Here is a 23,068-nt window from a genome sequence, read left to right as displayed (position 1 = left end):
TGTGCATCCCCAGGTAGCGGCAACATGAGACAAAGGCTCCATTACCGAAAATTCTGATCCAAGGGCCAAGCCATGCCACCCAGAGCCACGACGATATCCGGAAGCTGGAGTGGGAGAGGGGACGGGAGGCGGGGGGGGGATGGCAGAGAGAGAAAGGGAGAATCGCTCTCGTCCATTGCGAAAGGAACTGTCTGGTCACTCCTGTTGCTGTTGTTGTTGCTGGGGCGGCGACAGCTTGTCGTGAAGCGTATGGCAGAAACAACGGGAGGGAGGGTTCGATACAAAGCACGAGGGGAGGGCAATGGCTGTATTGGCTGGGATCAGTGGACGGGGTTGCGAGCACGGTGCTCCTCGATCTTTCGCTCGAGATCGGGGCGGAAGTGGCGGATCAAGCCTTGGACAGGCCAGGCAGCAGCATCGCCCTGTTTGGGAAAGCGGCAAGTGGGAAGGGTTTCGTTGGAGCAGGAAGGAGAAATCAGTCATCTGCTTCTTGCCCTTCTCAACACCCAGGCTATGGGAAGGTCCGCCCTGTTCCCACAGTCCGACGGACAGCACTTTCGATCGACCGCCGCTTACCAGAGCACAGATAGTGTGTCCTTCGATCTGTCGGGTCAGCTCCTCCATCATATCGATCTCGGCGCTCTTGGCCTGGCCAGCCTCGAAGCGCTTCATCATCTTGGCCAGCCAGGTGGTACCCTCACGGCAGGGTGTGCACTGGCCGCAGCTCTCGTGCTGGTAGAAGGCCGAGAGACGGGAGATGGCCTTGACCATATCGACGCTCTTGTCCATGACAATGACGGCGGCAGTGCCGAGACCAGACTGGTGGTCACGGAGATCGTCAAAGTCCATCAGCACGGTCGCGCAAATGTCCTTGGGAAGGACCGGGACGGACGAACCGCCGGGGATGATGCCCTGGAGGTTGTCCCATCCGCCGCGGATGCCACCGCAGTGCTTCTCGATCAGGTCCTTGAGCGGGATCGACATCTCCTCCTCGACCGTGCAGGGCTTGTTGACGTGGCCAGAGATGCAGAAGAGCTTGGTGCCGGCGTTGCGCTCGCGACCAAACGAGGCGAACCACGAGCCGCCACGGCGGCAGATGGTCGGGGCGACAGCAACGGTCTCGACGTTGGCGACGGTGGTGGGGCAGCCGAACAGGCCGACGTCGGCAGGGAACGGAGGCTTCAGTCTGGGCTTGCCCTGCTTGCCCTCGATCGACTCGATCAGAGAGGTCTCCTCACCGCAAATGTAGGCACCGGCGCCACGGTGGATGTAGACATCAAAGTCGTAGCCACTGCCGCAGGCGTTCTTGCCGATCAGGCCAGCCTTGTAGGCCTCGTTGATGGCAATCTGGAGGTTCGAGGCTTCGTTGTAGAACTCACCGCGGATGTAGATGTACGCGGCGTTAGCGTTCATGGCGCGGCCAGCAACGAGACAGCCCTCGACGAGCTTATGGGGGTCGTGGCGGAGGATCTCGCGATCCTTGCAGGTTCCGGGCTCGCCCTCATCGGCATTGATGACGAGGTAGCGGGGACGGGTATCGACGGGGCCACCGGGGGGCTTGTTCATGAAGCTCCACTTCAGGCCGGAAGGGAAGCCGGCACCACCACGGCCACGGAGGCCAGAGGTCTTGACCTGGTCAATGATCCACTTGTCGCCCTTGAGCAGGATTTCCTTGGTCTTGTGCCAGTCTCCGCGCTTCAGAGCTCCGTTCAGCTTGAAGTCGTGGCGGCCGTACAGGTTGGTGAAGATACGGTCCTCGTCCTTCAGACCGCCGTAGGTGCGCGAAGTGGCAGCAGCAGGGACCACTGTGGCGAGGCCTGCCCGAGGGACACGGACGGCGGCCGAGACGAGGGAGGCCTGCGAGGCAGCCAGGGAAAGGCTTTGTCTGGATAGGAGCATGTTTGGGCTGGGATCAAGATGGGCAAGAGTTAGTGCTCGAGATTGTCACAGGAGATCTGGTCTGTTGGGACGGGTTAGCAGCGGCCTGGCCAGGGCGATCACACGAAAGCGCAAGTGGAGCTGCAGGTGAAATCGATGAGGCTAACAGGGAGGTGATGAGAGGGCGGTCGCTTGGTAGGGGAGGAGCTGAATCGCAGGCGATTGTGGGAATCCGATGGTTGACACAGCCCGGCCGGGGTCGATCGAGCAGACAGGATGAGGCACGGAGTCGGGCCCGACGCTGGACTGGAATGCTTTTTAAAGGCGCATTCCATGGCTGCGCGGAAAAAACAGGCTCGGGTCGAGTCGCTCCGGTCAGGATCGGCTTGGTCGCCTCACGATTGTTGCCTCCAGTCCGCTCCAGATCTCCGTCCTGCGATATCGCGTTGGTCCTCGCAACGCTGTCCTGCGCTTCGAGTCAGCGCTCGACGCTTGTTGACCGGTGCCTGCGATCCGTCCATTCCTGCACAAGCCTGACGATGTTCTATCGGCGCAGGCGGTGTCCAATGCCGAGGCTGTGATTGTCTGCACCCTTGGATTTCTCCGCGTCCACGCCGGACTTGCAGGGATTTGCCGACGCGGGCGGGTAGAGTCTATTCCGTGCAGCTGCCCAAGCAATGATGCAGCACTGTTGCAAGCGTTGAATCGAATCGACTCGTCCGGAGAGTGAGGGTTGTTCCAGGATTGTTTGGGCGTAGATCCGTCGATGCAGCTATGATCGCAGTGGCAGGCTGTCGGATTCCAAGGTCTCGCAGCGGAGCTATGTGCGGAATCCGGCGCAGCTGCAAGATGCATAGCTTCCGGTGCTTATGACCAAGTGCTCGACGCGAGGACGCATGGCGAGAACGCAAGATCGAGGGCGGTTGCCACGAGGGCGTCGCAATGGCAGCCCGGGATGGCCATCCAAGGATCCAAGAGGCAGGCATCACAGGCATGCCCCCGAGCGCCGTCGAGCAAGACCGCAAAATCGCCCCTGGCCGGGCCGCTAGTGCACAGAGCGAGTGTTGCCGCATGGAGGGCCGGCGGCAGAGTCGGCGGCGTGCTTACCCAGATGTCAAACTTCGAGGCGGGCGTCGTCCCAGATGCAAGAGAGCAGGAACCAAGCGGCGCTGGCCTCTGTTTTCGTTTTTTGCGTTTGCGCGGAGGGCAAAAAGGCAAAGGCGCATTCCAGCCCGGGTCGAGTGCGGCTCGAGCCGGCTCCAGCCGGGCGTGTCAGCAGCGCGACACAGAAATCTGTCCCGGGTTGGGTCGGAGTTGGCTTGCGAGCCGCACCGAACCAAGTCCCACGACTCCATTGATATCCACCGACCAACACTGATATCATCGAGTCGATGTCGTTCGAGTCGAGGTCGTTCGAGTTGAGGCTTAGTCTCCAGTGGCACTTGAATTCATACAGGAGCCCAGCGATCGTATCGTCCCGCTCGTTTTCCTTGGCGGTCTCGTTTCCTCGCATATCGATCCGAGCTGGGTGTCCGCCCGCCTGCGTCCACCAACGTCCATATGGGTGGCATTATTCTGCATCTTTCCGTGTCTGTCATCACCCCACATCACCCCACACCCGCTCGGATCCGTTTGTGCACGGCCTTGTCCCCTCACTGTTTTGGCGCGGGCCGCAGCGAACGCTGCCTCCTCTGGTCCTGCCCAGCATGATACATGAACTGCGTGGCCTCCAAGGACGTCGCCACTTTTTGGCGGGAATTGACAGCTCTTGGCAACTCCGTTGCCTCTGTCTTCCCTCCGTTTCGCTCAGCATTTCACTCAGTATTTCGCTCAGCATTTCGTGGCCCGCGGTATCGCACCCGTCGTTCCCGCGCTCTCGATCAGATGCGGCTTACTACATCTGACGGAGTACTCGGAGGCGACGCGGCCTCTCCCATTTGCTGCATGGCCCCCACTGCTGCATCAAAACGATCATCCCGCCGCGGCTCGGGTATAAAATGGCCGCCTGCTTCGATCTAGTCCTCGTCACCACCCGCAATCTAAGCACCTTCGCCTCACCAAGCTTGCCTTGACACTTCTCTTTCCACCTAATCAACCGAATCTCCTCTGCCCAATGCATCTCATCAAGTCTGTGCTTGTTGTCGCCGCCGCAATCTTGTTTGCAGCTGTGCCCGCCGAATCCCGTGAGTAGTGGTCCGGCTTGAGTGGGATATTGGTGCTTCCGTTCGGTACTTCCATTCGGCGCTTCTGTTCGGTGCATCAGATCGCACGATGCTTATGCCGTCTGGCTGGCACTGCTCTGATCTATCGTTGACAAGTCCTTGCTAGCCTGTCACTTCATTGCTGCCCTTGCGCTGATCCACCCGTACTTCTTCCCGATCGGCACCAGAGTGCAGCAACGAGTGCCCCAAAGGCTACCTCGCTGTAAACGGTGTTTGCACCCGATATGGCTGCCGCGACGGATACTACTTTGAAACCGCCACGGCCTGCGACTGTGTGCCGTACTATCTTGCCACCGCTAACGGCTATCCTAACAGCTGTGGCAGCTCGTACTCGTGCACCCGCTGGACCTGCCTTGCCGACAACCTTGACTGTCGCTGCCTGACGGCTGTGTGCTAAAGAGCCGCTGCGATCATTGTACCCAGCATCGATGCGCAATAAAGTGTTATTTCGAAGCGATCTGCCTGCGACAGGAATCGATTGCGCAGACAAAGCCAGTGGGTAGAGGGATGATTCTTGTTCATACACAGCATATGTTTTCAGAGACTGATCGCGGTCTCCAGTGGGAGCGACGAAGCCGGTGATGCGCTGAGAGTAACGATCTCGGCCGGCCATTTGCGATAGCAGTTACCGCCTTGAAATGCCACATTCTACGGACTGGCCGAGCCTGCGCAAGCTTCCAAAGATCCGGCTTATTCAGCCTTGGGCCTCGGGATCGTACGAGTTGGATTTGTGTCTGTGTCGCATCGAATGACAGCATCCGAGTCGAGTTAGCTCGCGAGAGGAGGCTACGACATGCTCTCTGCACATCAAGCCGTCACAGTCGACTTGTGATTCATTTCTATTCATCCATGGGAGGGGGCGACACCGTCATGTCCCAGCACCAAACTTACTTTGGAACAAACTTGAAGTCTTCGGGGGCTGGACCCAGCAGCATCTCGCTGATCTTGACCCAATCCTGTGCGTTCGTGCTGCCCATCAATGTCTCCAAGTCGTCGCGACCGACGAATGGCGGGGGTCGCTGACCAATACGCTGCGGGAGTACCTCCAGGAGCCCGACGGGAACGTAGCGACACAGGAACGACATCCACTCGCACAAGAACCGTCGGGTTTTGTTGACGCCCTGAGTGTCGGAGCCCCAGTGCTCGAGGCCATGGCTGCAAAAGTCGCGGAGAATGTCGAGCCGTTCGCGCGAGGAAATGTCCCAGGTCCGGCGCTCCTTGATCTCGGTCATGAGCCATGGCTTGATCAGAGCACCTCGCCCCAGCAGGACGCCGTCCACCTTGTACTGTTCGATATTGTGGTAGTACTCTTCCTGGTTCATGCAGTCTCCGTTGCCAAAGAACGACATGGAGGATCCGGCGAGCTTGGCGCACTCTCCAATGTACTCCCAGTCGGCAGCCCGGGTATAGCGCTGCTGCTTCGACCGCCCGTGCAGCGTGACGTGATCCACGCCCCAGCTGACCAGCTTGGGCATCAGCTTGTGAGCCGTGGGTTTGTAGTCGACGATACCCATGCGAAGCTTAACAGTCACCGGTTTGGTCATGACGTGCTTCATGCCACGTACATATTCACCGACCTTGGTCGCCCGATCCATGAGCTGGCTGCCGGCGCCCATGCTGCAAACGCTGTCGACGGGACAGCCCATGTTGATGTCCACAAAGTCCACGTCCAGCTCGTTTTCGACAAACTCGGCAATCTTGACGATCTGCTCGACCTGGTTGCCGGTCACTTGGATGCCAAAGATGTCTTCAGAGACGTGCCGGCGAACCAGACTCCACTCGGTGTTTTGTCCTGAAAACAGGTTGCCCGCCAGGGCCATCTCGCCGCAGGTAATATCCGCCCCGAAGCGCTTGCAGATACGGCGGAAGGGGAGGTTGCCGACCGTCGTCAGAGGGGCGACGTAGAGTTTGCCGCGGAAGTCGATCTGCTTTCTCTCCTCCTTGCGTAGCTTGGTCTCCCAAAAGTCAGCCTCAAAGCGGGCGAGCTTGCGGCGGTGTTCTTCCAGGGCGGCATCAAAGATCTTGACTTCTGTGTCGTTGACGCCGAGATCATCGTCCAAATTGTAGCCAGACTCGGTCTTGGGCACAGGATCGGCCGCGAGCCTGGCGGTGGGCTCGGTAGGGTCCGATTGATTTTGAGACGAAGTATCCGAAGCATCAGCACCGCCAGCAGCGACGACGACAGCAGCTTGCTGCTCCTTGACGATCCGCTGGCGCTCGAGAACAACATCAATGAGCGCGCGTTTCTCCTTCTTAGCCTGGATGTTCCACTCGAGGAACTCGTCAGACTTTGGAGTCGGGTAGGTCTTCTCGCGGATGAGGCGCTGGGTCTCCTTCGACACTCGGTTCTTGATGAGATCGCTGAGCTGCGGCACGGATGCAGCCTTGGCCTCGTCGACGACGTCGGTCAGATCAGGCGTCGTGTGGGCCTGCGCGAAGCGGCACTTGATGCCGTAGGGGCACTTTCCAAAGGTGTCAAAGAGATGACAGTTGGGGCCAATGTCCTTCTCCTTGGCGGCATAATATTCCTGGATGTTGTGGGTGAAGCGGCACTTTTCGCCACGCAGACACGGCTTGCCCTGGAACAAGTCTACGCACAGCTCCAGATCGTCCCGGGAATAGGTCATGGGCCGGGTCTTGTTCTGGCCCTTGAGCTTCTTCTTGTGCTTGGGGTTCTGGTACTTGGCCTTGGAAGGCTTGCGATCCGTGCTGGATCCGCGCTCGTCAGCATCGTCGTCGGCAGTAGCTGGGGCTGCAGCATCGTCCTTGGGCTCGCCTGACTCGGGCTGGGGCTCCTCGTCGGCCTTGCGTTTGGCGGGAGCGCTTGGGGTCTCGAGTTCGATACTCTCTTGGAGATACTGTGCTTTGATCCGAACAACGCCTCGCAGCTCGGCGGCAACGGTATCGCTGGCCATTGGTGCTCAGCTGTCGATGGAGGAGGGAGGGGGCGATCGATCTGGGGCAATGTGCAGCAAGTCGGGTCAACCGAATGCAAGTCGCATTTTTTTTTCTTCTTCTGCAACACATGATCTCGCGTGTGTCCGATCAACGAGCGGCGGAACCAGCGACCAGCCCGGCCCTCTCTGTGTGGGTCTGGTGTTGGGCGGATCGGCCCATATCGAGGACCGCCGAAGCGGCCCGCGGCCCCAACCATCCGCAGGAGCCAGGTGCACGACGCAATCGTGCCTGTTGAGGATATGAATGTGTATTGATTTCTCAGAGGGAAGGAAAGAAAGGTCTGTCGGACGACCCCACAACAGACCAAAGATCGCCGTATTGGCCGGTCGCAGCATCGACCCAGCCGCATTGCCCGGAGGCACGAGGCGACCAGGGCGGCCATTTCTTCCGAAGAACCCGACTGGGTGGCCGCCGCCCTCTCGCCTGCTGCCCGTGCTTGGTCGAAAGCAAACTCGTGTTAGCAGTTGATGGTCTTGAAGACGTTGAATCCGTCCAGGGACGTGGTGATCATGGCGCCGGTGATCTGCGGGTGCCAGTGGATCTCCTTGATGGACTTTTGGCCCTGGTGGATGAACAGGAGCTGTGGCGGCACCGTGACCTGCTGGCCCTGGGCTCCCGAGGCAATGGTGACCTCCTCGTGGTCGGCTTCGAGCGCCAGATCCCAGATGGTGACCTGGTCATCGTCTCCGGCGACAGCAAAGACCGAGCTTTCCGAGGGATGCCACTCGATCGAGGTGATGGACTTGGAGTGCCAGTTGAAGGTCGCGGCAGGCTCCGGCTGTGCTCCTGGGCCAAGGCTCAGCCACTTGCGCAGATCCCAGATCGAAAACACACCCGAGTCCGAGCCAGAGGCCAGCAGATGGTCGGCGGTTCTGCAGGTCGAGACGCAGAGTTTCGCGGTCAGCATCCACTCGACTACACTGTCACTTATGCCACTTGTACCACTCCACAGTCCGCAGATCGAACACCTTGGGCGACGATCACCAGCCTGCTCTCTGGTCAAGCCTACCTGTTCCAAGAAATCACATTGACGTCGCTGTCATGTGCCAGGACACTGATCTGGGCCTTCTGTTTCGTTCTCGTGTCCCAGACTTTGATGGTGCCGTCGACCGAGGCCGAAGCAAAGACGCCCTTCTGTGTCGGCGACCACTGGATATCTTCGACCGAGTCTTGGTGGCCCACAAAGGCTTGGCTTTCGGTGACAAAGCTGGTTTCGTTGCTGGTGGTCATGTAGATCTTGTTTGAGCAATCGCCAGTAAGCAGCCTTGCGGATGGGGGTTGGTTGGTCGGAATCGGAGATTTCGCCGCAGGTGTACAACACGCCGTTTCAGGTCGGGGAAGGGGGGATGTTGGTGTCCGCAAGCAGCGAGGTGCCATCCAGAAGTAGCATATACTGTCAGTGGCGTGGCCGGTTGAATGCATCGGATCGGTGCTGGGTTCTCCGTTCCGTGGATATGCCTTGCTTGCTCCTGATCAAGGTGGGCTTACCTTCCAACACCAAGGGTCGACCAATCCATGGCATAGCCCTCCGTCTTGTGGTTGTTGACGGTGTAGATTGGCTTCAGATCCCGCGGCGCGGCCATGCCGGGGGTGTCTATCGAGTCCACGACCTCCGAGAGGTTCCAGATGTGCACCTTGCCAGTCTCGGCCCACGTCGAGACAATCTTGGCCTCGGGATGGGGCATCCGGCGGATCCGGTTGATGCCACCAAAATGGGGCACGGTCTTGGATTCCAGCAACGGATCATCGTCGAGGTCGTCGTTATCGTCATCGTCGTCGTCGTCCATGTCTTTCGGTTTTTGGATCGTATCCGGCCCAAGCACGGAGCATGGCATGGAAAGGCAGTATCGGGGTTGCACAAGCAGCGGGTCAGCTCGTGCTGTGTCTCTGGCGATCGCTTGGATTCCGGACTCGCACTACAGAGGCTGATGGAAGGCTGTGGCGATGGACTCACCGTTGTCGTCGTTCTTTGTTCGATGCAGCTGCGACATCTTCATGACGTAGATCTTGTTGTCCTTGGCTTTCTCCGCCTGCGAGCCGGCAACGATGTAGGCTGTGGCGGGATAGGTCGTGCGGTTCAAGCCCAGCTTGTCTGGCAGGATGTCAAAACTGAGGCACGGCCATTCGGCATTCATGGTGTGCAGCATGTCATAGGCGCTGTTGTCGGCAACGAGGACTTCGTCGGGACCGAGCTGCTGACCGGGCAGATACACCTATGAACCCGTCGCCGGATCGATTCCAAAGCACCATGTCACCACAGAGCATGATATAAATAAAGACGAATGATGCAGCACCAGAACGAGCACGTCAGAAATTGCATGGACAGCGAGGGCCCGAGCCCTTTGCGCCATGTTGACGGCAGCGTATGTGCCCTTCGAGTCGATCTCGATTGGGGATGGCTCCAGGACCGAGTCGCGAAAGGCACACCTACATTCAGCTTCTCCTCCTCCTCTTCCTCGTCTTCCTCCATGGGAATATCGTCGCCCTCGTAGTCTTCGTCGTCGCTATCGGGGGCCATGACGACTTCGCCCTCGTCGTCGTCCTCGATTTCGTCTTCCCAGGCATCCTCAAACTCGCCCATCTCTTCCAGCTGCTCGGCGGTCAGGCGGGCTGGCAGACCCTCGGTGGCCTTGGCGTCCTTTCGCGGCGAGTCTCCCATGGCCACATCCTGGGTCTCGTCGGCCTCGGCAATTCTCTTCTTTTGATTTGGCGGCATCGGTGCGTGTGCTGGGCGGGTGCTTGGAACGCTGACGGGTTGCTGGCTGTCGACCAGAGACCAAGACCAGGCCGGTGCTCGCGTCTGCGAAAAAGAAAAACGAGTGTGGCTTAGCCGGCAACCTCAGCCCGGCCAATCAGCGGCCGGTTACGGCTTCCTGCTGGGCCGACAACAACAACGGCTGCGACGATGGCCGGCACGTTTGCCTGTCGACACAATCCATCGACGAGAGCGGCTCGCCATTCGGCATCGGCACAGACCACTCATCAGAGAAAGCCACTCGTCTGCCGCGGCGATACGATCGACACGTTCGGCCGACACAGTCCAGCCATGCTGCGAATCCTCTGCCTCCACGGATACACCCAGAACGCTTCCGTCCTCCGCAAACGGACAGGCGTCCTGCGCAAGGACCTGAAGAGCCTTGCCGAGCTCGGTGGGTGCCGCCGGGTCTGCGAATCGGCTTGGTGGTGTGGGTTCGACCTGTCTCGTCTCGCTCGACTTGATGCGTAGATGGAAACCGCGGCATTTGGAGCCGCATCGTGCCCTGGCCATGCCGAGCCATCCGGCCCCAAACCCGCCCAGATATCATCCCTGTGGCTCTCCTCCCACCCCACTCATCCTTCGTCTGCATCCTGCCAGTGTACGTCTCTGCTCCGTTCGAGGTTGCCCAAGCTCCTTCGTTCAATCCGCAGGTATTCCGGCCTCCACCCACTGAAGGTGCGTCCGTCGCGCCAGCCGGACATCTCACAACCCCATGCATCCCCTGGCATTGGGATCGACGCCTCCATTGGCACTGAGATCGACGCTTCCATTGGCGCCGGCATTGACATAGAATCGCCAATCCGTCTGCTTCCTACCCCTCAGACGAGAAGCAGTGCACCTGGTGGAGGGCCAATTCTGAGGGTACCTTCTACGAGGGATATGAGGAAACCATCGAGTATTTGAAATCGTATGTTTTCACATGTGATTTCCGAGGCAGCAGTCGGCATCATTGGCTGAGAGCCGGGGCTGAAGACGATTTAGGCGACCTCGACCATCAGCACCGGTATCGTGGGCAGTCTTTGGAGACAGAAGACCACGGCCATGACGGGCCGCAATCGGCAGTGTGTCTGACGCTGAGTAAATCTTGCGCTGCGTGGCAGGTTCTGGCAGGAGCATGGCCCCTTTGACGGCATCTTGGGATTCAGTCAAGGTATGTTTCGGACCGAGCCAAATCCAGGCCACTTCGATGCCCATTCCGTTGCGCTGCTCTCTCACCGAGTGTCGGAGGGAAAGTCCCGATGTGCTGAGCCATGTTGTTCTCCACAGGCGCTGCGCTGGTGCCCTTGATATCGTACGAGCTCCTGCAGGCTGGTCTCGCTCCCCGATTTGTGGTCATATTCTCAGGGTTTCGATCGCGCTCGACGCAGCACCAGCAGATGCTCGTCGAGCACAGCATCTCGATCCCGTCGCTGCATGTCATTGGCAAGAGCGACGCCCTGATTGTCCCGTCGCGATCGGAGGAGCTCTCTCGGGTGTTCCATGACCCCAAGGTCGTCTTTCACGAGGGCGGGTAAGCAAACATAGCATCTGGCGTGTACGAGATCCGGCGAGACTCCTATCGAGAGCGGCAAGACAGCTCGGACCAGGTCGTATCGATATACGAGCACATCTGGAGTGTGCTAGGCCTAGTTCGCCTCGAACTTGCTGCACAGGACACCAGGCAGATCCAGGAGCATCCCGTACTGACTTCCACTCAATGTCCTCGTTGTCGCTCTGAATGCGCAAAGTCACTTTATTCCCACGGATGCCGACCAGAGAGCCATCTACAAGGAATTCATCGGCCAGTTTGCCACCAAGAGTTTGCTGTGAAAGGCCAAGCCTGCCGCAAGAAAGCCAAGATTGTTGTGAACAGGCCACCGGGCCTGTGCCCTCATCCCAGCATCCGCCGCTTGGTTCCTCCCCCGTTGCGAAGCGGTTGGGTGACTGCCGTCGCTCGGATCTTGTAACGATGAGTATCTTACGAATGGATCTCAACAGTGCTCTGGCCATCGTTGCCAGTCGACAGTAGGGTCGTGGCCGGGCTCGGCTGATCCATGCCATTCGGAACCGAGGCAGAGCCCTCTCTGCGCTCGCCGTTATCGTGTCGGGATGACTGCAGTGACCGATGCACCTCCCTGAAAAACCCGATCCAGGTGCGACTGCTTTGGGTGGCGGCAGTGCCGATGTTGTCGTTGGCATCGGCCCCGCTTGCGAGCGTCGTCTCGGAGCCGCTGCCAGAGGATGTGCCGGCCTGGAGTTCGACCACGTCCTGCTTGCAGATGGGGCACAGGCGGGTGTGCTTGGTCAACCAAGGATCAACGCTGAGATATGGAATGGGTGCCGCCAGACCAAGCGATGCCGGATCGGTGATGTCCGGCCACCACACCGGAACAACGATATCAACCGACCGCGATACAGCCATTCCAGACAGCATCGCCACAACGACGATGAATCCAAGCGACCGTTTGGCAGAAACATGGACGAGATAGGGCAGTTAGCAACCTGGTGACACTGTTTATCCGGGCTGGGACACCGTAACCAGGAGTGGCCTGTGATTCAAGACCCTCGCTGTTGTGGAAAGTAGCATCGGGGTGGCAGCCGTTGCCAAAGGGATGCACATGCGTTCATCGCATTCGGTTGGCCTGGACTCACCAAGTATCGTGAAAGTAGTGGCGACACGGCAGCTCACGGACCCGGCTGCCGCACTCAAATTCCTCGATGCATATCGCACAGCACTCTTTGCCGATGCTGAGGCCAAGCTCAAGGAGCCGCTCGTTCTCGGCCAAAGATTCCTCGGAGCGCCGGGCATCCAGGTCTTCGTTGGTGATGACTTTGATGGGCAAATCCACTGTCTTGAGCTTGGGCGGCACGGGGGGCCCCTGCAGCTCGTAGATAATGATGCGGCGGTAGAGCAGGTAGTTTCGGCAGATGGTCACCACCAGGCAGGTGAGAATCGATGCCCATCCGCAGAGGACAAAGACCGTGACCAGGAAGAAGATATCACCCCAGAACCCAGAGTCACCATGGGTGAAGTGGTCGGCGTTGTCGCGGTACCAGGACGGGGCAATGCCGGGCGATGCTGTGACAACCAGGCGGCTCTGATGGCCAAAGAACCCTTGGATGGTGGTGTGGGCTTCCTTGAGCAGCAATCCTTGAAAGTGTGAAATGAAAATGGACCAGATGTGGATCTGGTCTTGCAACTTGGGCTCTGAGCTGGCTGCCATGCGGACGGGGAGGTCGATTCCGGAGAGCGACCGCCGGCCGTCGTTGTAGATGACGGCTCCTGCAAAGCCGGCCTTTTGGATGTTGAGTACCTTGACATCGAACGGACACTTGCCGCGCATCACCAGCGCCAACCACCCGAGCGAGGCTTCCTCGCTGGCCGAGAGGTTATGTGGTTGGGTCCTAATGATGTTGCTGAAGCGAGAGTCTTTGTTGTTTGGCAGCGTGACGGAGAAGGGCTCGCAAGCATCCGTCGATAGTGGATAGATTGGGAAAGCTTGGGTCTCGGTCAAGGGAACCCCAAAGAGCGCAGGGATGCCGACTGTTGTTTTGTATCCCTCCGAGACCTCCAGGACGTCGCTCGTGATGGTGAGGTTGACGGTGGTGTCGAGTAGAACTGGTTTGTAGCTGGCACGGCAGCTGGCGATGCTGAGCCATGACACAATAGCGAGTGTCAGGATGAGAGACATGATTTCGACCCTGGACATGTACTGAGTTCTTGACAAGGAAGTAAGTGATTCTGAATCGAGCTGGACAGCAGGCTGGTTCGGTCAGCGCGGATGCGAATGTGGCTGCTGCTGCGATGGTCAGAGCGCTGGCGATGGGTTTCCAGGTTTGGCTTGGTGCCGCTGAAGCAGGATGTATATCGACAGAGTCGTCTGCAAATCGTAAATGTCGGTGCCAGCCAGCCTGAGACGGATGGGAGATGAAGTGGGAGGCGACCGTCGTTGCCGAGGGTGTATCTGCTCTTGGGGGCTTATCAGCCGCTTGCCCTCGCTGAGGACTCTGAGAGTTTGGCTGATTGCTGTTCGGAGGAAGGAAACGGTTCGGTGGATGTGCTGCCCTCCAGCACCAAACATTTCTGAGCAGACGTTTCCAAATCGAAGCGATATGCCCTCGAGAGGACGCAGGATGCCTGCGAGGGGGGGGGATACTGTGCGATCCGAGACGACGCAAACCTAATGCCTGACAAAGCTGCATGCGTTTGTGTGGCGATTGGAGAGGACCCTCGAGTATGCTGTTTGAGTTGGTGGGGACGCACTACCGCTAAGCAAAGGGATGATGCAGCAAGAAAAGTGATGTCAACTCGATAGTCAGAGAAGCGGGCGTTGAGCACACCGGTTGATTCAACTGTCGATACAGTGCCAATCAGCGATGCAAAGGCAAAACAACACTCGATGGCGGAGGAGGTGGCAATCTGACTGTGGGAACGATGTGGCCAGGGCGAGCTGCGATTGCGGCCGAAGGCGTGATGAGCCCTTGAACACTTTGGTCATTGTCCGAATGGTTTGTTACCCAATGTTATCGCGGGCTGGTCATGACCATTCTGTGATGCGGTGCAATACCATCATTCATAGCCAACGCAAAATAGTCTCGACGAACGAGTTCAACACCTCGCAAGTATGCTCCAAGTGCCTGGGCTGACCACTTTGGCAATCTCCGGATGAAGACTGCGAGTCGCCAGTCAGATCTGTCCAGATCCATCCTGATGTTGATCGGGGTGGGGCACGGTTGCTGCCTGCGCCGGTCTGTGCCCTCTCTCACCCCATCTGCCCGGATTCTCGCTTCCACACTATGAACCTGCACAACCAAGATCGTGAAATTCGGGTCGACGTTGTTCCAGGGTAACTTCACGCTCGCTTTATTGCATGATGTACTCTGCTTGTTCTCGGTCTGCACGCCAGTCGTCACGGCAGCCTCCTTCTCACGATTAATCTTGCATCGGCCATTCTGAAGCCATCGACTCTTCGTCGGCGAGGAAATTGTCACATCCTTGGATGGCGTCGAAGACTCGAAGGGCGTCTCGAAGGATCCTGGCTCCTTTGTGGTGACCACCCTGCGTCTGCTCTGGACATCGAACCGAAACTCCCGCCGTAACCTGAGTAATGCGTCCATGCGCTTGGGAGAAGGTGTTGGTGTTATGAGCACCAATTGAGACTCTTTCAGCCTCAGCGAAGCATATTTCGACAGCAGTACTTCCTGCACGCATGGGACATTGCACACTTCGTTCGCCATATCCTGCCAAAGCCAAAGTTGCGGCCTCGATCGATCCATATGCTCACTCCTCCCTTCATGCCGCACGCGCTTCCGTTCTGGGTATCCGAATCGAAAAACCAAGGTATTGGATACCACACCATTCGTGCCATCTCCATCCAGCGCTCCGAATCCAAGCTCTACTCCGCACGGGAGAGTCTCTGTCTATCGTGCCGGCAGCGCGGGAGCGATGGCAAGTTCGAGTTTCACTTCACGGTCCGTGGCGAAATGCTCTCGCAAGCCGGCTCCCTGTTTGCGACGGTGGTCGGGATGCACAGGTAAGCATTGATCCAGGTCAGCACTGGTCCAGATGTTCGCTGGTCTGCGTCTTCGCGGACACAGGCAAATCCGTCAGTCTGGACCTCCAACCGCACCTGGCTGACACAATTCCCACGCGTCGTTCATGTCGATGGTCCGTGGTGCTTGTCTCCATCCGCCGCACTCCATCCGCCGCAGGGCCTATTCCTCGAGTCGGGTGTATCGCGAACCCAGGCTCCGCAGCTTCGTAATCACCAACGGCAGTCTGAACCTCCTTCCTGGCGAGAACATTTGCGAGATCGTCGAGGGTGTTTGGAATCTCTCGAGCGAGAACGGCAACCTCGGGGTGCTGCACATCACCAACATCCGAGTGGTCTGGCATGCCGTCTCGGACGAGACGCTCAACTGTAGCCTCCCGTATCTTCAGATGGTGAGCGGGTGCCAGGATCGAATGAGCTCTGAGCTGATCCGAGACTTGAAATGCTACCCCACTTTCTCCCACAGCCGTTCTTCTCATTGATATGCTGTCTCCGCTGTCCCGCTGTCCCTGCGTTCCGTCCGTTCCCGAGACCAGAAACGCATAGTGACGCAGGCTTCAAAATACGGGACGGCTCTTGCGATCCATTCGGTCTATGAGCAGCGAACCATGGTTCTCGGGTTCCGCATCGATCCCGCCGAGAAACTCAAGAGAATCGCCGATCTGATTCTGAGACTCTGCGAGATCTATCACGAGATGCCGATATTCGGAGTCTGGTTTGAGGTCGATCCACAGTCCCAGGTCGGTGCGCTCTCTTCCTCTTCCAAATCGCGATTACAGTTGGTGGATATGTGTGGTCCAAGTGCATCCCGGTTATTAGACTCTTGCGATCCGATATTCGCTTCTGGTGGCTTCGAGTCACTCCTGCATCGAAACTACATCGACGCTGGTCCGGCACAACTCTGATCCAGACGCTGACTGAGTGTGTATATGCCGTCTAGGTCACCGAGCCCTCCGTACGCCAGTTCAAGACCCCGCAGGAAGATTTGGCCATTCTCGAGCCATCGCCGGAGATGGGCCACTTTGAGGTCGAGGACCCCACCCCTGGGCACGATGTGTCGCCACCACCGCCATCAGCGCCGTCGATCGTTTGGTCACCGGAGCTGGGCCTGGCAATCGAAATGCCTGCGCCAGAGCAGCCCTCAGTTTCCCAGCTCTGGAAGAATGCGTAGCCCGAGGTTCAAGGCAGCCCAGAGATTGTGCCAGCGGCATCGCAAAGTCACCCCGCGCCGATAGTCAGCGACGGCGTTGTTGTCTGGATTGTAGATTGTAAATGCACCCGTGTACTTGTCACCCGCAACCACCATTTCACAAGACTCAAACCTCCCCGCCAGTTGTCGAAGGGGGGTCAAAGTCCTGCTCTGTCTCCGACACGCTTGGATAGTTTCGGCAACACGGATTTGTACATTGTTCCCGCCCTGCCGATACGAGATATACAGATCTGACGAGCAAATAAGCAGCAGCGCAGCATGGTGTTTTGGTGTGCCATGATGCAAACGGCCCTCTTTGCATCAGCGACAAGGGCAGGACTCGGATCTAGCACTGGATAATCTCGAACGGGCCAAGCGGCTGGTTGTTCTTGAGCCGCAGCCGCTTCTCAGTCCGGGCTCGGTCTTTCAGATTGACTTGGCTGCGGTCCGCCAGGATCTGGGTCCCTTCCTTGCCGTGCATCTCCAGGATCTTGCGCCACGAGGTTCCGTGAATCCTGATCCCATCCTCGAGTGCCTGCACCTCTTGCTGGGTCCACGGGCGCGACTTGCGGCGTCGGACGATCTGTCGGCTTGAAGGGCTGGCTTTGCGATCCTCGCGTGGGCTATTGGTAGCAACCAGTGGGGTGAACTTGGGATGAAGCGGGAAGGGGCTCACGGCATACTTTTCGTCGTCAGAGGGCGGCGCTTCGCTGTCGCTGGGAACCGACATGATCGATGCTCGAGATTAGGAAGCGGAGCCGTTTGCAACGCGACGGAACTGGGTTGTGGCCCTATGTTGCAATCCCACGATACAGCCAGAGGAGTAACAGCGACAATGTGGATGTCTGCCCAAGGGACCGATCGCACCCACCTGATAGGATCGTTGTAGCTGTGGTCTGACTCGTTCTCGGACTGTGAGTCGATCAGCAGCGGCCGGTGAGGGTGATGTTGGCCATGTGGAGACTTTGGCGGGCTGGTGTGCGAGCGTCGGGCCATGGATCTGCGCTGCGGGGTGTGCACCTCCTCCCCGCCAGAGTCCGGTCGTTGCTGCATTGGCTTCTGCCGTTGCGGCTGTGACTGTTGCTGCTGCTGTTGCTGCTGCTGTTGCTGGGGTGATTGCCCTGCTCGCTCACGATCCAAGGCAAAGAACAGAGCCGACTTTTCATAGTACTCGTTGTCCGAATCGTCATACTCGTTGACCTCGACTGGGGCGTTATCGATCCTGGGCGAATCGCGGTGAGCAAATGCTGCTCGTTCGGGCACCGCCGGTGGCTGCGATCTGGCTGTGTGGCTTGATTCTCGCTGCTGCCGTTGGAGGATAGATGTCAATACCGAGGTCGACTCCATGCCAACCAATGGACAGAATGCGGTGAGAGGCTGTACCTGCAGCAGCAAAGGGAGTTCCATCTCGCCGCAAGTCAGGGCCAGAAAGGAGAATATCAGGTCAAAGAACGACACAACGGCAGCGGCTTGATCAACGGTGTATTCTCCGGATAGGATCTAGGCAGGTGGGGGGGGGGCGAAACAGCATGGGTTAGCGGTGGAGTAGTTTGCTGACTTGAACAACATAATGGACATCACGGATGCCGTCATGTATGCCGTCATGGACGCCGTCGTGGATGCCAGTGCGAGCACCAATACTGGCAGCAACATGGGCGTCACATCGGAGCAACCGACGGTGAGGTGGCTGGTTCAAAGCGAATGTTCGCTCTCCATACCAGATCGCGGACGTTGTTGCTGACGGCGTAAAAGTCGCGGGCGGGCATGGTGAGATGAGAGCTGGAGATGTCGTTGAAAGGAAAGATCCGATCGAGCAGGTCCTTGTCGGGCTCGGATTGCTTCAGACGGCGATAAACCTGCCGGACGTCAATGGCGGGTCGTCAGTTGCTGGTGGCTCCGGACGGCGCTGTGCCAAGCGAGGACGACGGCCGCTCCTGTCATTTGACAGTAGGGCATCCGGCTGGCTGTGCGCTATCGAGACGTTTGGCTGACAGGCAGACCCCGCCACCATCATCAGTCCGAGGAAACACCACCGCAGTCCCTGATCCAAGCTCCTGCCATGTCGATCGGTGGTATCGGCTTGAAGGTCGGTGATCCTTGGGCTGATCCGATGGCAGTGGTCTGGATCAGGATGGCCCAGCGCGCAGCCCTACCTGATATTTGAAGTGAGTCAGGAGGGCATAGTATTCCGGATCATCCCGCTCTATGTTCGGGATGTGCTTGTGCGAGACAAAGATATTGTAGGCCTCGGTCCAGACAGCGCCGCTGTTGTCGTGGGGCTTGTCTTCGAGCAGCTCTCTCAAGAGCATCGCCAACTTGAGTATGTGTGCCCGCGAGACCAGCACCGGATCAAAACTCTCAGGTGTGCGGAGACACTGCTCGAATGCGGTGCTGGCTGCAAAGCAGAGACGAGGGACACGGCAGGGCAATGGCAAAATCAGGTCAGGTCAGCAGGATCAGGAAACGGCCAGCAGAAGCCGATGGCCGACTGGATGAGGGTCTGAGATGGATTGGATGTCGATCGATGTCATGGATCGGCAGCAGTGAAGAGAAGCAGGGCGATCGACGATTGCGGGGCAGCATATCCGCGAGCGATGGTGGGAGAGGGGATGCTGGAGTCCATATGGATCGGGCCGGATAGCTCTCTGGACGCACCGAGGATGCTCTGGAGGTTGTCGTTGGCGACGCGCAGGGCCATTTCCTCGTCCCGGAGCCCAAGTTTGCTGGCGAGATAGCCTCGCACGGGCTGGCCAGTTCCGTCGGGAGCATGGAACTTGCGCACCAGCAGCACATCCAGAACGATGAAGAGCTTGAGATCGAGAGACAGCGAGATCGCATCCATGATCAGACTCATTCTCTTGCGGCACTGTCGTCGTGGCGGATGCGGTGCGAGCTGGTGGACGGGGAGGAACCGGGTGAGGCGGCCTGGGAGGGGGGAAGACGGAGAGCAAGGGCACGACGGATTTGGGCGGCAAAGAAAAGGCAGCAAAGCCGGGACGGCTGGCGAGGCCGACCAAAACCCAGACGCTGCCTTGGCCCTCCCGCCGCCCGGGGACATGCATTGCATCGGATCTCATCGCATCGCATTGTATTGCATAGCATCGCATTGTATTGCATAGCATCGCATTGTATTGCATCGCATTAACCCGGCACCGCCCGGGCATCCAGAGCAGCGGTCCATGTCGGGGCCGGGAGGGAAGTGTTCCTGTCCAGTCCCAGGCAACGACGTGACACAGGCCGGCTGCAATGCAACAAAAACCGTCGCATCGGGGCCAGGACAGGACCGCCCGGATCAACCACCGTCAAGCGCATCTCCAATTCACTCACTCCCGCTGCCCGGCTCGCATCGATAGTCGAAACAGCCATGTCCACCTCGTGCGGCATCGACGAGCCCGTTATGGTCAAAGGTCTGAAACCAGCCACGGCTCCTGGGGCGCTTTGGCTATCGCTGGTGGACCGATGCTGTCGATTGGCTCTGTTCATCGTCGCCGCCGATTGCGATGCACTGATTCAACTTCCTGCTCGGACTCGCTGTGTCTTTCGCCCGATCCGCCATGGTCTGCCCCGTCGACAGAAGCGAAGCCCGACTCCAAGATCTGCGCCAAATGCAAGATCGAGAGGGCGGTTGTTCTGGCCAGACGAACGATCTGGTGTCGGTCGGTATCGTATCCGCACGGAACCAGCGGCTCTCCGCCATCCGTTTCGGCAGCGCAATGTACCCTCTAGCTATCGCTTTACTCAGAATCAACTCGTGGGCTGATCCTTCCACCTTGGCAACTGTGGACCTTTCTTTCTTTGGCCTTATCCCATCTCCACTCGGACAGATCTTGCTTCATCAGCGCACTCATCCACCGCTTCCGCATGAATATCCTCAAGGGCAAGCTGGTCCCGAGCGTCATGGGCGGCCTCAAGATCATGATTGCCTTCTCGGGCGGGCCGAGCTCGAGGCAAGTCTCTGCCTGTTGTCTAGGGAGTGGGGAGGGCGATCGCTGTCGTTTTTCTCGCTCTCATTCAGCTCTCGGCACTGGCAATGGCGAAGTGAATCACTAGGATTGTGCGGACTGCCGCCTTGTATGGGCAAAGCTGTGGCAATTTCGCCGGGCTGTTGAGTACTAACTCGCTTGCCGCAATGGGGCCGTCACAACCATAGCACCCTGTTGCATGCGGTCAAGGATTTCCACAAGTCTGGCGATCCACGAAAGCCGATGCGATTCGGCGAGATCGTCGTTTGCCACATTGACGAGTCCGAGGTTATCCCGCTCAGCGAGGCAGAACGAGCGCTGATGGAGGAGGGCTTCGCTGCGATCGAGGACAAGTACTACAAGGTTGCTCGGGTGCCGCTCGAAGACGTCTTTGGCGAGGGCGATCCGGACAGCTGGCTCTCGTTCGCCGAGTCGGCCACGGCGGAAGGTATGTCAGGAGCACCACCATCAGATCACTCTGCGTCCAGTGTGTGTTGTTGTTGGGCACTGCCGCTGCATCACACTATCTTCAAACCTATACAAACCCCGACTCGCAGACCCGACCGAGACCAGCACTGTGTTCTGCAACACACACGCACACCCCGGTCTCATCCGGCTCATGCTCCATTTCTCACTTGCATCTAGATGTCGCCAAGATGCGGATGGTCCTGTCGTCGGGGTCGCTCAGCAACAAGGAGAAGCTCCGGGCTGCCTTCGGAGCCATCACCAAGATGACGTCTCGTGAAGAGCTGCTGCGATATCTGCGACACAAACTGCTTCTGCAATGTGCTCGGCGCGAGCAGTAAGTGCGATCTCTAGGCCCGTCGGTCTGCGCATAAAACTTGTCGCTTCAAGTCTGGCTCTAGTCTCCATGTCTATGGATCAAGCAGCACCGGTGTTTTCGGCTGAAGCGAGGACTGTGCAAGAAAATGCAGAGGCTTTGTTTCGGTTCTAACAGGGGTCATCTTTTGTGGCAACAAACAGGTGCGCTGTTCTTCTGCTTGGCGACAGCAACACCAGGCTGGCCATCAACGTGATTGCGAACACGAGCAAGGGACGGGGATTCGCCCTCCCTGTCGACGGTGCTATCGAAACGAACTGGTACAAAGGTGAGTGGCTCTCGGGCTGAGGCGTGGGTCTGTCCGGTTGCGACAACCATAGCCGTCCACAGTCGTTCACAGCCCACCATCCAACGCCGCTCGTGTGGTCCTATCCGATCTCCTTCATCAGATGTGACAGTCGTTCGCCCTCTGCATGACGTGCAGGCCAAGGAAATCGGCATCTTCAACCATTTCATGGACATTCGGCCTCCACTGTCGGTCTCGCTGACCTCAAAAATGCCCGTCAAGGCCAGCATTGACCGCTGCACCGAAGGTACCGCCATCGCCACAGATCTCCTCCGCTCAGCTCCCCGGGCCTAGGAGGGCGCTGATATGCTGTCGCTATCAGAAATCTAGATCGCTGCAATGTGCTTCGCGCCGCCCGGACTGGATGGTCTGACGGTGATCGCAAAGGCAGCTGACCGCCTGGTATGATGGTGCTCTCCAGAGTTTATCGTGGCGTTGCAAAAGGACTTTCCGTCAACGGCAAGCACTGTCACTCGCACAGCCCACAAGGTGACCACTCGGTTCACCGATCGCGATATCTTGCGCTGCTCCATTTGCGAAGGGTAAGTGGCGCACATGCCCATCTCATGCTGGGATGCTGCTTGCTGGTGCTGTTTGTCGCACCGGCTGTGGAATCGGTTCATCTCAAAGTCAACGATCGTGCATTCGCTCACTTCCTCCTCCTTATTTTCATGCGGCCAATACTCTACCCCCCTCCCTCTTTGGCCTCGGCCCTCCAGTCCCGTCCAGAATGATGCGCACCGCTGGCGCAGCCATCGAACCGTTGCAACTCTTCCGCCCCATCGCGACGACACCAGCGACAGCCCCGACGACCTCATCCGGCAGCTCTGCTACTCCTGTCAGAACCTGGCACGCGACATCAACCGCGACTTTATAGCCCCGACCTTTGTTCGGGACGAGTCCAATCTCGAGCGCCTGCGTGCCCGGATTTCTGACTTTATCCTGAGTGATGACGAGCAAGGCGATCAAGGCGATCAAGGCGATCAAGGCGATCAAGGCGATCAAGGCGATCAAGGTGATCAAGGCGATCAAGGCGAGCAGAGCGAGAAGAGAGCGACGGCCACCGGTCCCGCAGATGACGCGGTGATCAGCACGGCCGTCAGTCAGCCGCAGCAGCCGGCTGTGCGAATAAATGACATCGAGGACAGTCCAACAGGCACGAAGGCCCACCATGGCAAGCGGGCACCCAAGATTCGCAGCTCTCGCCGCTGAGCGAATCGTTAGTAAGCAAGTAGTGTAAGCAAGCGAATGAATATACACCATATTTATGTTTCCTGGCGAAAGAATCGCCTGGGGAGGCCTCTCCAGGGAGTCACTCCGTGAGATGCCATTTCCATTTATGATGAACTATATATTTCCAAAGTGAACAGCAGCAACAAACGAAAACGTAATCGAAGCACAACAGGCGGAGTTCTAGTGTGTATGCGAGGAGAGAGAGGGTGA

The 23,068-nt window shown here is 58.3% G+C and overlaps 9 protein-coding genes across 9 annotated transcripts; 4 read left to right on the top strand and 5 right to left on the bottom strand.

Moving 5' to 3' along the window:
- Nucleotides 1-320: 320 nt before the first annotated feature.
- Nucleotides 321-1,899, bottom strand: BJ171DRAFT_475566 (uncharacterized protein; the record flags this gene model as incomplete). Its single annotated transcript, XM_053108788.1, has 2 exons — nt 321-422; nt 577-1,899. The coding sequence occupies 2 exons, from the start codon at nt 1,897-1,899 to the stop codon at nt 321-323; spliced, it is 1,425 nt and encodes a 474-aa protein (XP_052965955.1).
- Nucleotides 1,900-3,918: 2,019 nt separating this feature from the next.
- Nucleotides 3,919-4,524, top strand: BJ171DRAFT_599773 (uncharacterized protein). The gene is made up of 2 exons (XM_053114957.1): nt 3,919-4,061; nt 4,268-4,524. Exons 1-2 carry the CDS (start codon nt 3,992-3,994, stop codon nt 4,495-4,497), a joined length of 300 nt encoding a protein of 99 aa, XP_052965954.1. The 5' UTR covers nt 3,919-3,991; the 3' UTR covers nt 4,498-4,524.
- Nucleotides 4,525-4,526: 2 nt separating this feature from the next.
- BJ171DRAFT_508496 (tRNA-dihydrouridine synthase 3-like protein) lies at nt 4,527-7,101 on the bottom strand. Its single transcript, XM_053111302.1, has 2 exons — nt 4,992-7,101; nt 4,527-4,834 (listed from the first exon to the last, which is right to left on the bottom strand). Exons 1-2 carry the CDS (start codon nt 7,013-7,015, stop codon nt 4,795-4,797), a joined length of 2,064 nt encoding a protein of 687 aa, XP_052965953.1. The 5' UTR covers nt 7,016-7,101; the 3' UTR covers nt 4,527-4,794.
- A 414-nt stretch (nt 7,102-7,515) lies between these two features.
- On the bottom strand, nt 7,516-9,639 carry BJ171DRAFT_424804 (WD40-repeat-containing domain protein; the record flags this gene model as incomplete). The annotated part of the gene is made up of 5 exons (XM_053107687.1): nt 7,516-7,930; nt 8,068-8,322; nt 8,547-8,847; nt 9,013-9,271; nt 9,490-9,639. The coding sequence occupies 5 exons, from the start codon at nt 9,637-9,639 to the stop codon at nt 7,516-7,518; spliced, it is 1,380 nt and encodes a 459-aa protein (XP_052965952.1).
- A 465-nt stretch (nt 9,640-10,104) lies between these two features.
- On the top strand, nt 10,105-11,625 carry BJ171DRAFT_582641 (alpha/beta hydrolase family protein; the record flags this gene model as incomplete). Its single annotated transcript, XM_053114205.1, has 6 exons — nt 10,105-10,207; nt 10,414-10,491; nt 10,639-10,723; nt 10,917-10,966; nt 11,083-11,326; nt 11,544-11,625. 6 exons carry the CDS (start codon nt 10,105-10,107, stop codon nt 11,623-11,625), a joined length of 642 nt encoding a protein of 213 aa, XP_052965951.1.
- On the bottom strand, nt 11,485-13,487 carry BJ171DRAFT_599769 (uncharacterized protein; the record flags this gene model as incomplete). Its single annotated transcript, XM_053114956.1, has 2 exons — nt 11,485-12,116; nt 12,448-13,487. 2 exons carry the CDS (start codon nt 13,485-13,487, stop codon nt 11,774-11,776), a joined length of 1,383 nt encoding a protein of 460 aa, XP_052965950.1. The 3' UTR covers nt 11,485-11,773.
- A 1,105-nt stretch (nt 13,488-14,592) lies between these two features.
- On the top strand, nt 14,593-16,518 carry BJ171DRAFT_582639 (COS41.4; the record flags this gene model as incomplete). Its single annotated transcript, XM_053114204.1, has 6 exons — nt 14,593-14,642; nt 14,755-14,900; nt 15,137-15,329; nt 15,508-15,739; nt 15,884-16,087; nt 16,288-16,518. The coding sequence occupies 6 exons, from the start codon at nt 14,593-14,595 to the stop codon at nt 16,516-16,518; spliced, it is 1,056 nt and encodes a 351-aa protein (XP_052965949.1).
- Nucleotides 16,519-16,583: 65 nt separating this feature from the next.
- Nucleotides 16,584-19,486, bottom strand: BJ171DRAFT_508489 (uncharacterized protein). Its single transcript, XM_053111301.1, has 6 exons — nt 19,192-19,486; nt 18,690-18,931; nt 18,255-18,392; nt 17,920-18,036; nt 17,408-17,841; nt 16,584-17,252 (listed from the first exon to the last, which is right to left on the bottom strand). Exons 1-6 carry the CDS (start codon nt 19,388-19,390, stop codon nt 16,883-16,885), a joined length of 1,500 nt encoding a protein of 499 aa, XP_052965948.1. The 5' UTR covers nt 19,391-19,486; the 3' UTR covers nt 16,584-16,882.
- Nucleotides 19,487-19,832: 346 nt separating this feature from the next.
- Nucleotides 19,833-22,897, top strand: BJ171DRAFT_508488 (uncharacterized protein). The gene is made up of 10 exons (XM_053111300.1): nt 19,833-19,943; nt 20,111-20,192; nt 20,361-20,483; nt 20,687-20,946; nt 21,144-21,300; nt 21,483-21,607; nt 21,729-21,872; nt 22,047-22,167; nt 22,345-22,613; nt 22,641-22,897. Exons 1-10 carry the CDS (start codon nt 19,901-19,903, stop codon nt 22,835-22,837), a joined length of 1,521 nt encoding a protein of 506 aa, XP_052965947.1. The 5' UTR covers nt 19,833-19,900; the 3' UTR covers nt 22,838-22,897.
- The last annotated feature ends 171 nt before the right edge of the window (nt 22,898-23,068 follow it).

The sequence above is a fragment of the Polychytrium aggregatum genome (genome assembly GCF_025602895.1).
Source record: "Polychytrium aggregatum strain JEL109 chromosome Unknown BJ171scaffold_22, whole genome shotgun sequence".
Taxonomy (NCBI): Eukaryota; Fungi; Chytridiomycota; class Chytridiomycetes; order Polychytriales; genus Polychytrium; species Polychytrium aggregatum.
This window is presented reverse-complemented; position numbering and strand designations above follow the sequence as displayed.

Bases quoted from the DNA above. Each gene is read 5' to 3' on its own strand.
- BJ171DRAFT_508496 (XM_053111302.1), bottom strand. From the start codon at position 7,015: ATGGCCAGCGATACCGTTGCCGCCGAGCTGCGAGGCGTTGTTCGGATC. The intron at 4,835-4,991 runs GTAAGTTTGGTG...GATGCGACACAG, and splicing joins GACTTCAAGTTTGTTCCAAA to ACACAAATCCAACTCGTACG.
- BJ171DRAFT_508489 (XM_053111301.1), bottom strand. From the start codon at position 19,390: ATGAGTCTGATCATGGATGCGATCTCGCTGTCTCTCGATCTCAAGCTC. The intron at 18,932-19,191 runs GTGCGTCCAGAG...TCTGCTTTGCAG, and splicing joins CAACCTCCAGAGCATCCTCG to CCAGCACCGCATTCGAGCAG. The intron at 18,037-18,254 runs GTATGGAGAGCG...CCACCTGCCTAG, and splicing joins GCAACAACGTCCGCGATCTG to ATCCTATCCGGAGAATACAC.
- BJ171DRAFT_508488 (XM_053111300.1), top strand. From the start codon at position 19,901: ATGTCCACCTCGTGCGGCATCGACGAGCCCGTTATGGTCAAAG. The intron at 20,193-20,360 runs GTCGGTATCGTA...CCACTCGGACAG, and splicing joins AGACGAACGATCTGGTGTCG to ATCTTGCTTCATCAGCGCAC. The intron at 21,608-21,728 runs GTGAGTGGCTCT...CTCCTTCATCAG, and splicing joins CGAAACGAACTGGTACAAAG to ATGTGACAGTCGTTCGCCCT.
- BJ171DRAFT_599773 (XM_053114957.1), top strand. From the start codon at position 3,992: ATGCATCTCATCAAGTCTGTGCTTGTTGTCGCCGCCGCAATCTTGTTT. The intron at 4,062-4,267 runs GTGAGTAGTGGT...GATCGGCACCAG, and splicing joins AGCTGTGCCCGCCGAATCCC to AGTGCAGCAACGAGTGCCCC.